This window comes from Sinocyclocheilus grahami, unplaced genomic scaffold (assembly GCF_001515645.1).
Source record: "Sinocyclocheilus grahami isolate Dianchi unplaced genomic scaffold, SAMN03320097.WGS_v1.1 scaffold83.1, whole genome shotgun sequence".
In the NCBI taxonomy this organism is placed as follows: Eukaryota; Metazoa; Chordata; class Actinopteri; order Cypriniformes; family Cyprinidae; genus Sinocyclocheilus; species Sinocyclocheilus grahami.
The window spans coordinates 130,997-144,023 of NW_015505262.1; the positions used below are offsets into that span (position 1 = coordinate 130,997).

The 13,027-nt window shown below is 36.8% G+C and overlaps 1 protein-coding gene across 1 annotated transcript in view; it reads left to right on the plus strand.

Annotated features, from left to right (window-relative positions):
• Nucleotides 1–13,027, plus strand: part of LOC107586544 (calmodulin-binding transcription activator 1-like) — a 491,571-nt gene that overhangs the window by 25,467 nt on the left and 453,077 nt on the right. Inside the window, exon 3 of the mRNA XM_016273968.1 lies at nucleotides 6,533–6,636. Within this exon, the coding sequence (XP_016129454.1) occupies nucleotides 6,533–6,636 (104 nt within the window). The remainder of the gene's footprint in view (nucleotides 1–6,532; nucleotides 6,637–13,027) is intronic.

The following is a 13,027-nucleotide window of genomic DNA, read 5'->3' on the forward strand; positions in this document are numbered from 1 at the left end:
CTTCAGCAATTGGGGCATTTGAAAGTAAATTACTGTTAAATTTAAATTAACTTAACTTAATTAAAACGTGTAGTCTTACATCTAGGGATGCACCGAAATTAAAATTCTGGGCCGAAACGGAAACCGAAAATTCTGGATGCACTTGGCCGAAAACCGAAACGGAAAATGCTTTGTAATGATTATTAATTATTTTATTAAACAATATAAAGTAATTTTGTAAGACTTTTTAAATTTAACTCAATTTTAATGATACTGAATTAAAAAAAGCACAAGCCAATAAAATAACCACACTTTTACTGAAAGCAACACAATAAAACTGGACAGAATTTATATTAATATTGGTAACACTTTACAATAAGGTTAATTAGTTAACTACTTTAGTTAATGAACTAAGAATGAACAATAGTTCTTCAGCACTTACTAATCTTAATTCATGTTAATTTCAACATTTACTAATGCATTATTAAAATCAACAGTTGTGCTTGTTAACAGTTAATGCACTCTGAATTAACATGAACTAACAAAACGGAAAATGCTTTGTAATGATTATTAATTATTTTATTAAACAATATAAAGTAATTTTGTAAGACTTTTTAAATTTAACTCAATTTTAATGATACTGAATTAAAAAAAGCACAAGCCAATAAAATAACCACACTTTTACTGAAAGCAACACAATAAAACTGGACAGAATTTATATTAATATTGGTAACACTTTACAATAAGGTTCATTAGTTAACTACTTTAGTTAATGAACTAAGAATGAACAATAGTTCTTCAGCACTTACTAATCTTAATTCATGTTAATTTCAACATTTACTAATGCATTATTAAAATCAACAGTTGTGCTTGTTAACAGTTAATGCACTATGAATTAACATGAACTAACAGTGAATAACTGTATTCTCATTAACTAACATTAAGAAAGATTAATATATACTGTAATAAATGTATTGTTCATTGTTCGTTCATGATAGTTAATACATTAACTAACATTAACTAATGGAACCTTATTGAAAAGTGTTACCTTAATATTAAATATCAATGTATTATTTTTATTCACTTCTATGTAACATTAAATTTTTTTTTGACTAATTATCCAAATAATGTATAGTCCTACAAAGCTATTATTATCAGAGCATATGAGCAGAGCATAGCATAGCGTCACTGAAGCTAGCATTATTTTAGCAGCGTTGCCCAGTACAGCTGAACTAGCCTACACCATGATATAGCACAGTAGACTGCTACTGCAAACCGGAACAAGTAGGCCTATACTGCATAGAAATTTCCTGTCAGCACGTTATTTGAGCGGACTTTGCTTTTCCGATGAGCATGAGTGGAATGCACATTCATAGATCGAAATATTGAGCAGAGTGTCAAACCGCGCAGTGAAGAGGAGAGTGAAGCATGTGCACTGAACACTGCCAGGCGGGGCGCGACGCGGCGTGCCATATATATTATTATTATTATTATTATTATATGTAGCCTATATTTTCGGTGCATCCGAAGTAAGTCCACACATCCGATTTAAACGCGGATGGGGCTTTCCTGATAACTTTCCACGATGCCGCCCTCTTTATTTTACTAACTTACTGCATGCTGAAGGTGACCAAGCTGACCTCACCAGAAAAAAACTCAACACCACTATCAAGTGGATTGTAAAGAAATTGATTTTATTATTCTACCAAATAGTATAGGCTAATGAAAGATCGATACTTGGCGTCTGTGTATTGATACAGTATTGCTATGGAAAATATCGCGATACTATGCTGTATCGATTTTTTCCCCCACCCTATTCAGCACATACTCCAATCTCCAGAATTATCTCCATGCCCCAAACGAAAGAGCACAGAGAGTCATACTGTCGTATCACGGCCTTATCAGGTAGCTGTAAACTCTTTGTTAGGACCTTGCTCCAGGCTGGGGTTAATTCTCAGTGAGCTGTTTTTCCCTTCTCTCTCCCCTCCACCTTTTCTCATTCTTTAAAATTTCACAGTCATCCTTTAAGTCCATATTCTCCAATATTGTTTTTTAAAACTTTAGACATCCAAACATCTGAGCAAATTAAAAATAGAGGTGTAATAGAAGAACGGACTGGCAGGGTGACTTTGCCTTTAAGAAGCACTGGGGACATGGGGGTTTGCCATTTGAAGTGTACATCTTTGATTTCTGGTCAGCTTGTGCTTGAGACACAGGTCTTTGTTTTATATTCACAAACAGAAGTCTGAGCTTTCGTGGGGTTCTCAGACAAATTGAAAAGGGTTCAGGTAACAAGAAGCGCACACTTGAGAATCACATTCCTTGAATAAAGTAAAAGAATTTGTTGAGCACGGTCACTGTAAGACATTTTCAAAGGTGGCATAGCTAGACAGGAAGGACAACTAAAAGTCAGTCCCTCTAAATTGAAACACACATTCTATGAAATTCTTGAGAATGCTTGTATTTATTATAAATAAAATAATAAAATATATAAAAATAGAAATTAAGCAATCAGATTGTCATATAATAATGGATAAACTATTACATACACAATTTACAATAACCAATCACCACTACTTAGCAATTCTTTATAGAGATAAAAGGGTAAGATAATAAAATAATTTCTCAATGCAATATTTTATCTCTCTGTATTTATTTAATTGGTTAGTAGCTGTGTAATGAGTGGGAAAATATACAGTCAGTTGGTTATTATCCATTCAGGGTGATACAAGAGACCTCCACTTTGTGTCAGGGTCTTGATCACCCTGTCAGAGTTTGCTTGGAGATAATGACTGGCTGACTGTATGTTATCCCTCACTCAGCTAAGGTATGACTCTCATATTTAACCTCTTCCCATCACGCCACCCTACGATTATAATGTGAATTATGGCATGTAAAGCAAAAATCTGTTCTGGCTTTGCAGACAGTGATAAGTGATGTTTTTGTACATTTTTCATTGAATGAAAATATAATTTTGGGTGTAGAAGACAAAAAGAAAGAAAACTAGAGATCTATAACATGATAATGTCATTTAAGACCATATTTTTCAGTACAAACAGATGACAAAATCCTATTCTTTGACATAAACAGATGTCTGCAATATCAGAGTTGATTGTCTGACAACTGGGGAACAATGAAAGATTCACAACTGGACCAGTTTAGCTGATGCCACTGTCGTTTGAGAGAAGCAAATATCTTTCTCACTGATGTGGAGAAAGAGGCCCTCATATGAGGGTTATTTAAATTTTTCATAATTGTCCGACAGTGTAACACAAACCGTCAGACCTTGAGATGCGTATTTGGCTGTAGCATGTGTCTTGATTTTTCATCAGTGACGTGAGTGGCAGCAGAAAACCTGGTGACGTATAAGCGCATTAGCTTAGAGACAGAGGAAATCAAAACTGATTTGCAAGCATGCTCATAACCACGTTTACAGGATTTGATATAGCATCTCATTCGCAACTGATAGACGATTGTTTGTCACAATTACAGCCTTAGGAAAATGGTGGGGGCGTTTTTGACAGTGACTCAGGCATATTATGTCAGATTTTTGACTCCCTGTTAGGATGTTTGTTATGGATTAGACATCCCGTCATTGTGCTGGTGTTGAAATATAGGTTGAGCTCATAAACTAATGACTTTTTAAAATGATCATAACATTAATATAAATATCTCAGAAAATTAAAAATAGATATCTTATGCACATTTGTTTGCTTCACAGTAATGTATTTTAATGATTTTATTTGGATGTTTGTATGGATATATATATATACTGTATATATATATATATATCAGTATGATATATGAATCAGTGTCATTCCGTCCATATAAGCTGCGAATGCTCCGCATACCCAGGCCATTTGAGAGAATCAGTTCACCTGATAATTCATATAAACATGATTATAAGTTGATCCCTTGACATTTGAAATGTAACTTAAAGCTTAAAGTGTTAGGAATAAGTACGTAAAATGATTTTTTTGCCAAACGGTAGTAATTTTCTGTAAATCTAGGTCAGTTGCGGTTGCTTCCAGGCGAGCGGATTCTCCGCAGCTTTCTCGTCTCCGCTCTGTTGCTATGACTCGTCAGGAGTATAGCGCGTTCTCAGTGAATTGTTGGTCTGCGGCAGATTTAATGCGTGAGGTAAGCTGTTCGCGAAGCGCTCGCCCAAGCGGAAAAATGCGCTGTTGCTCGAGAATCGAGACTCGAGAATCACATTGTGTTTGATGCAAAACCAACTCGACTAAACCAAAATTAAAAAAAAAAACACTAACTGTATATTTTTATTTTCTCAAGCAAAGCTAATTTTAAAAGTCCACTGAACAACTTACATTTTTGGTCATAGACAACGTATGTTGAAGATAAACGTTATTGTCAGCATTATTGCCCAAGCAGTAAATAATTTTTTATAATTTTTTTTTATAAAAACGTGGGCTATATAGAATTTTAATAATAACAAACATCATATTGTTTTGCTTACAGTTGAAGTCCTTCTCTGGTTTTATTATTGTTTGCAAGGTTGCAACGTTCCTTAATTTTGGGTATTTGCATGGTCTGTTATGTCACCCGGGTGAGAGTTTTAACTCCTATTCACTGTGAATAAAAAAATAATTTAACTGATGCAGAGAGACATATAGACCGGGGGAATCCCCCCATCTCCCCACCCTCTGATTACGTATCATAACATAGCTACGTGTAAACCTTATTTGGCGGTTTTTACTTGGAAAACCAGCTATATTTTTCTTGCATTCGAGTAACAATGGATAAACCTGAAACGATAGAAGAAGGATTGGAGATGAATTTCATTTACAAATAAGGTTAAAGTATGTGCATACTTTTAAATCGACACCTGCCACGGTGTTTCTTATTTGTCATCTGTGATCCCTTTTGAGTGTCCTAAAAACCGATGGGGGGGTGGATCTTATCACTCAGCATACCCCGTTAAAATAGTCACCGCTCATCACTGATCGAAACACCACATTACACCACATTATGTAAGATTATTTTACCCCCAAAAAGTCTTGCAGATTGCATATATTCACTTTATTCAGGCATATTCATTCTGGTCAAAGCTTTTTTTCTCCCCTTTCATCCATTCATACTTACTCCTGCAGGGGTTTTACTGGAATTGAATGTGAATGTCATGTTGGTGTAGGTGACAGTGAATGTATAATCAGCAGTTGGTTGTAACTATGTGATTATAATTGGACTCAATTTACAGTTGTAGACAATTTCATTGTAATTTAGAAATTCTGCCCTGAAAGTGAACACCCTCTGATTACGTATCATAACATAGCTACGTGTAAACCTTATTTGGCGGTTTTTACTTGGAAAACCAGCTATATTTTTCTTGCATTCGAGTAACAATGGATAAACCTGAAACGATAGAAGAAGGATTGGAGATGAATTTCATTTACAAATAAGGTTAAAGTATGTGCATACTTTTAAATCGACACCTGCCACGGTGTTTCTTATTTGTCATCTGTGATCCCTTTTGAGTGTCCTAAAAACCGATGGGGGGGTGGATCTTATCACTCAGCATACCCCGTTAAAATAGTCACCGCTCATCACTGATCGAAACACCACATTACACCACATTATGTAAGATTATTTTACCCCCAAAAAGTCTTGCAGATTGCATATATTCACTTTATTCAGGCATATTCATTCTGGTCAAAGCTTTTTTTCTCCCCTTTCATCCATTCATACTTACTCCTGCAGGGGTTTTACTGGAATTGAATGTGAATGTCATGTTGGTGTAGGTGACAGTGAATGTATAATCAGCAGTTGGTTGTAACTATGTGATTATAATTGGACTCAATTTACAGTTGTAGACAATTTCATTGTAATTTAGAAATTCTGCCCTGAAAGTGAACTTTCATTTAACAATGAAAGTTAAATGGCAGTGACTGGCCTGCCAAGCCCCTAGGAATGGGAACGAGAGACAGACAGGGTAAGAATGGAAGAAAGCTTGATATATATCCCTGCCTTAATTGCCCCCGAACAAAATTGTATTTCCTTTTTTCTTTTATCTTTAGCTAGCATTTGTGCTTTTTACTGTTCTTTCGAGCAGTCAGGAATCATGATCAGGGTGGGTGTGTACTTTATTGGGTAGTTAAAGTGTTAATAAAGCTTAGCATCAGTTCCCCTTAAGCCCATGGTAGTGGACTTTCATTACTGAAACACCTGAATTCTGATGATTCTCATCACAATTTTTCACTATTTCTTTTACCTTTTTTTCATAGCATGCTTGGCTCATTAATTCACAATTTTTTTTACCATCATTCTGCAAGTTGCTCATTAGTTGCTCTTTGCAGTCAGAATAATTGGCGGCCATTAATTAATGATCCTTGTTATGTGCTGTGTATGAAGAATGTAGAAGAACGGCAAAGGATAATCTAATATTAAATCATATATACTGGTTATGTATACATACACTGAGCCCTAAATATTAGCATGCTTACATCAATCCATCATGGGTATTGATTAATGGCACAAACATTTTACTGCCTCTTACTTCTATACTTTAATGCAACATTTTTTATTTTTTTTGCAGATGAACATGGACATTTAAAAATATACCTGCCCAAAAAGCTGCTTGAATGTCTACCAAAATGCTCCACGTTGCCAAAAGAGAGACACAGGTGGAACACCAATGAGGTAAGGTCACCTCTCTCCGCCATCTGCTGCTGTCTTTTTTTAACTTCTGCTGACTTTATAGAGATAAAACCTTGTTTATTTTAAGCAGTGAAATGGACACAATGTGTTAATAGAAACCTCTAGGGATTCTGCAGTCAGTTCAGATATTAACAGCAACTGTGTGATTGCCTTATTTTTGTGGCAGGAGGAAGTTGCCTATTTTCCGTGCTGTGCTTGCAAAGGATTTTCACTCACCGGACATAGATTGAGTGTTTTAGGAAACAGCAGGTTCATAAAGCTTTCTGTATATACAAAGCTCTCATTTTTACATTTATGCAAATATAAATTTGCAATAGGTTATGAACTGCTCGTAAAACATTTATGTTCTGGTATTCAATATTTTAGCTCGTATTCTGTTGCTTTTTTGGAGGTGAATTGCACAGCAGTTTGTAAGTTAAAACTCCAATGTATATCATTTTTGGCCATCTGTTCCAGCATCACTTTTATTCACAGATGTTTGAATTCCCTGGAAATATAGACAGGATGTGATTATTTATGTATTTATTTATTGATTTATTATTAACTTGTGTGTTGAAAGTAATCCTGCCCATAGTCATTACAGTGATAAATCAGAGAAGAATATGAATGCTCTGTTTTATTCGACCGTCTCTTCATCTCAGTCTTCCTTCATTTCCTCTGAGCTCAGCTCAGTATGTCTGTAGTTGTGGAAAGCTTATTGGCAACAAATGTAACATTTTCAAGACTTCATGAAAGTTTTTTTCTGGGGTCAGACCACCGTGTGATTTTATATTAACAATTCAAGGAAACAAAAATATTTTAAGATTAGAATAATGCAAGTTGTTTCGCTCGGCTCAGTTGTTTATTGACTTTCAATAGACGCTGACATGCTATTTCAGACCCCTCTGTGCCACTGCATAGCAGCCTTGCTATCTAACATAGCCATATACGTAATAATCTACATATGAAAATGTGTTTTAAGTATGTTTATCAAAGCCTGAAGGCTTTTCAGACAATGTATCAAACAAACAAGAAAAGATAACAAGCCTCTTAGATTTTGGTATTGAAAATGAAAATGTAAAATGTTTTTATTTGTATGACTGTGGGAGGAAAAATCAGAGACTGTTTGCTCCAGCTGTCCTTGACCTATAGGCCAGCCATTTTAAATTAGTTCATTTCTTTTCAGTGCAGCTACTTTATCATTTAATGGAAATGAGACGGTGACTTGCTTGATTTTCACATTTTATTTGTTGTTCGTGTTCAGTCTGTCGTGCGGCGCTGCTCCCTCCGTGCGGAGGCTGCGGGGAGATTGAAACTAAACATTGTTTCACTGCCGTAAGCTAGAGGGATTTTAAATGACTGAGTTTCTCCAAGGAGATTCGTAAACTCATAGCTCAGTGAAGGCGATGCAGTTTTATTACAGTTGATCCCATTGAAGCAAGCATAGCTTTCACACATTAAGTGACAGGCGTCATCAGAGAACAGGAGACAATATAACCTTGTGTGTGCATGTCAAGCTTTTGGGGGATTTTTCTTGTTTTTTTTTTAACTCTCCCCTCAAATTAATGACATCCTCTTGTGCAGGCTGGTAAAGAGAACGCTGAGGAGTGCTTTGGTTTTGGTTTGGTTTTTAGTGAGCCTGCCTGCCTCACTCAGTAATTTCAAAACGCCTGCCATTGCCACATACATAACTCACATGTCACCTTTACATCAATTTCAGCTCTGCCAAAAGTCCCCAGTGACAAATCACTGACGCGGCCCTCTTAAAGGGATATTTATGAATTGAATACACTGCTTTATCCCTCTGCGTATTCTTTATGGAGTGACAACTGGCTTTTTTGAAAGGAAAGAGGTGTGGATATGAATGACAATGCTGAAATAGACATTGAAAGCACCAGCCGTTGAATGTTTGTGTCTTGTCAGATTTAGCTCTGAATGTTTTCCCTCTGTGGTTCTAGTAACCAGAGACTCAGTTTCGTTTTGTTGAATAGTTTGTCTTTGAAGTGCAAATACGACATTGTGGGATATGGTTGATTGTTTGGCTTTATTTCCATGTAATATGATGCAACATCCTGAGTAAAATTTTATATTTCTGAACTATATATCTGCACTTGTCATTCAAAGGTTGTCAGTTTATATCAGGCATTCTGTGTGTTTGTACATATTTGTGGTCTGGTTTGAGAAGATACAAGTGAACTAGAATATTGCTTCAGATCAGCGGCTGCCTGTCTAGTTGAAGCTGATGGTTTGACGCATTTGACCTGTGGTGTTGCGCTTGCAGTCAAAAATAAATTAATGTGTTTGGAATTGATGTCTGCTCTTAATGTGGAATGATCATCTTTGTCCTAGTATGTTACGAAAGAAAGAAATCAAGAACTTCAGGAAGTTCTTTCATGTTTTTCCCCAATTCTTTAAGGAAACAAAATAAAAAATTTAAATCAGTTATAAAATAAAAAAACCTAGATTCTGTATTCCTCAATCTGCATAAAAAATGCTTGGAAAATGCAAACTCTAAACTCAGTACAAATCTGCAATAATGAAATAATATAATAACATTACCCACATTTTATTGACTTCTAGGCTATATGTTACAAATATTTCTCCAAAGAGAATCATTGTAATGATATTATGGTATTTCTTCAACTGCAGACACTTTTTTTGTCTTTTTTTTTGAATGCCTTTACTTTTAGCTACTTCTAGCCTAAATCTTTATGTAAATATTTTATTTTATTTTTGTTTATCCTTGTCCCAGACTTATTATATTTTAAAAGGTTATATTGATCATCTAAATCTTCTCCTTGTATGATCTATGCAAATAGACTTGACATAATAGTAAGTGTGTAAAGTGTTTTTTAAGAGTTCACAGGGTTAAAAATGGCCATAGCTGAAGAAACACCTATTCATGATGATGCTAAATATCCAGTGTAGTATAAGTTATAAAGAACACATTTCTGCTTTAGTGCCACTAAAGAGATGTGATCTTTACTGATGTATCTGTGGGATTACTGAAGACAAAAGCAGTTGGAGAAACACTGCTTTAGATTAATGTTAGCCACCAACACTGCATCAACACTGCAGGGAAAAGGCCATTGTGATGGTGTTTTCATGTTGCGTGCATCAGAATGGTCTGCACCATTGGTTGGAGGGAAGACAGCCTTCCCCAAAAACAAGGGCATTTGTGTGTCATGTGTGCCAGGCAGACACTGAGGCTAGAGTAGGGCTGGACGATATGGCCAAAATTTATATCACGATATATTTCTTAATTTCGGTTGATATGATATAATTCCGATATAGATATGAACAATATTTTAAAAAGCCTCTGGAAAACTGCCAAGAATGCCCACAACGGATGTCTGTACCTACAAACTTCTGAAAAATTAATTTGCCAAGTCTATGAAACCTTCTCCTATAAAACTTTATTATATTTTAGAAATAAAAACGGTACAAAAAATTTATGTTCACCTTTTATTTGTGTTTATACAAACAAGAAATGTGAAATCATCGTCAAATAAACATAAGACTCTCAGACTTACCTTATTTATATTAATATTAGGGCTGTGACGGTGGAAGATTTTTACCACTGCGGTGGTAATGGACCAGCTACCGCCGGTGGCGCAGTGTTGATATATATATATATATATATATGTATATATTTATATCTAATTAATATTAATATTATATATATATATATATTGGGGTTGACCACCCTACTCACAACTGCTGCTTCTGTCACCTTTTCTCTTGACAAGAACTGCATTTATTCAGTCGCAGAACGATGTTTCAGACGTGCGCTCCTCTTCACTTCAGCGCCAGGCGCGAGTCAAGCAAGCGCGGAAACGGTACTGTACTCGAAGCGCGTACTCTTCAATTGGACTCACAAAAAGTAGTAGGGATGCAAGTAGGGATTGCACCAATACCATTTCTTCAGAACCGTTCCGATACCAAAGATTTTGAGTATCGGCCAATACCGATACCGATCCATACTAGCAATACTAGTTTTTTTTTTTTTAATCAATGTAGAATTTCTATACCTCTGTGTTGACCTGATCATCACAGTTTTGTGTGTTAAACACAATCTACAAAATATAGACAAGTCTTTGTACAGAAATATAACAATATATAAGTATATAATCATAATCTGTGAAAAAATACTATTATAAACTAGGTTAGTGGATAATTCAGCAGCAAAAGTTACTCTAGCAAAATGATGAGTGCACAATAATTTTATAAAATCTAAACATTTAGTGAAAAAACATTTAGTGGGGAACAAATAAAAGTGAATAAGTGTAGGACTAAATCTGGTCAAATGCTACACATTGCTCTTTGTATTGTTGTAAGATATATTCATGAAAAACAAGTAAATCTTATATTTATATAACAATATATAAGTATATAATCATAATCTGTGAAAAAATACTATTATAAACTAGGTTAGTGGATAATTCAGCAGCAAAAGTTACTCTAGCAAAATGATGAGTGCACAATAATTTTATAAAATCTAAACATTTAGTGAAAAACCATTATTTAGTGGGGAAAAATAAAAATGAATAAGTGTAGGACTAAATCTGGTAAAATGTTAAACATGGCTTTTTGTATTGTTGTAAAATATTCATGAAAAACAAGTAAATATATTTATATATAAATATACTGTATACTATAAAATTAAAAGACATTTCTTTTAAATGTATAGCACAGTAATGAGGCAGCAACAAATGATAGATAGGACAGAAAAAGAAAGGCTATTAACAATCTTTCATTGCGCAAAAGTATTATAACATGAAAGGCTCCAATACAGAGCGGCACAATATGCTTATGCACATCCCGTGCACAGAATGATGCGCTTGAAGCAACATGGAGTCACAGCTCGCAGCACTCTGCATAGAAAAGTTCAAAGCACAAAGGGAAGAGATATTGATGTGCAGTGTATTATATCTGTGCGTGTAACAGATCGGCCAGGCTCCGCCACCACCCAATCACAACGATCCCTCTCACCTGAGTTCTGAGCACCTGCACCGGTCACTAATCGAGCATCTCATCAACCAGCCTGCATAAAAGCACACACCTCAGACACCCTCATTGTCCGGTCTCGTATACACGTAGAGGACTCAATGAATTTGCTACTACTGCCATGTGAATACTTCCTGCATTACTTACCTCCTGTGTTCCTCCTAGCAGTGCAACAAATTTCTCCTCCAGTGCAATCTCACCTTTGAAATGCAACCACACTCATATCCTACTGACACCTCAAAAATTGGCTTTATTATCTCCCTGCTAACAGGACCTGCATTGCAATGGGCGAAAACGATCTGGGCTCAGGCCAGCCCCGTCATTCAAAATCTGCAGAACTTCCTGGTGCATTTTCGTGAGGTGTTTGGAAGGACAGACGGGGATACCGCTGTGGGAGAGCAACTCTATAATTTACAACAGGGTACCATGTCAATTGCCGAATACTCGCTGAAGTTCAGAACTCTTGCCGCGGCAAGTGGATGGAATGAGAGATCGCTGCTAACTACCTACCGACAGGGGCTGGAGCCTCAGCTCCGGTTACAGCTCGCGGCATACGATGACTCATTTGGATTGGAAAAATTCATTCAGTTATCCATCCGATGCTCAAGCTGCCTGCAGTCCTGTCTAGCAGCACTCCCAGTCCACACCACAACCTCCTGCCTCCGCCGACCAGAGCGTAATGCTTACTGCCTCTGATGTTTCTATTTCAGTATCGGCTCTTATCGACTCCAGGTCAGCAGGAAACTTCATCTCCCGGGACCTCTGTCGCCAGCTCAAGTTACAAGCTACCGCCACGGAAACCGTTTACCAAGTTCAGTCAATAACGGGAACACCACTATGCCATAGACATGTCCGCTATCGCGTGAGACCCATCACTCTTCGTCTGGGCCTACTTCACTCTGAAGACATTCATCTTCTGGTTCTGGAGGGATCTACGGCAGACAACAACCTAGGGTGCCCGTGGTTGGTAAAGCACAATCCCATTCTGTCCTGGAAGACGGGAGAAGTCCTGAGGTGGGGCAAGGATTGCTTCCCAGACTGCTTCCCCGTGACTCCATCACCTTCTAAGAAACTCCCAGAAGTCCTTCCTGTGAATTCCACCTCCATTGAGAGTCCTGTCGAGAAGCAATCCATAGACATTCCAGCCTGCTATGCCCCCTTTAGCGACGTGTTCTGCCCGAAACAGGCCTCCCGCTTACGCCCATCCATTCACCATGCTGACCGACCATAAAAACCTCCAGTATCTTCGTGAGGCTAGACGTCTAAATCCCCGCCAAGCAAGATGGGCGTTATTCTTTACCAGGTTCAACTTTACCATTTCATATCGCCCGGGTCCCAAAAACGTCAAGGCAGACGCCTTGTCACGCATTCATAGTCCTGTGGAAGG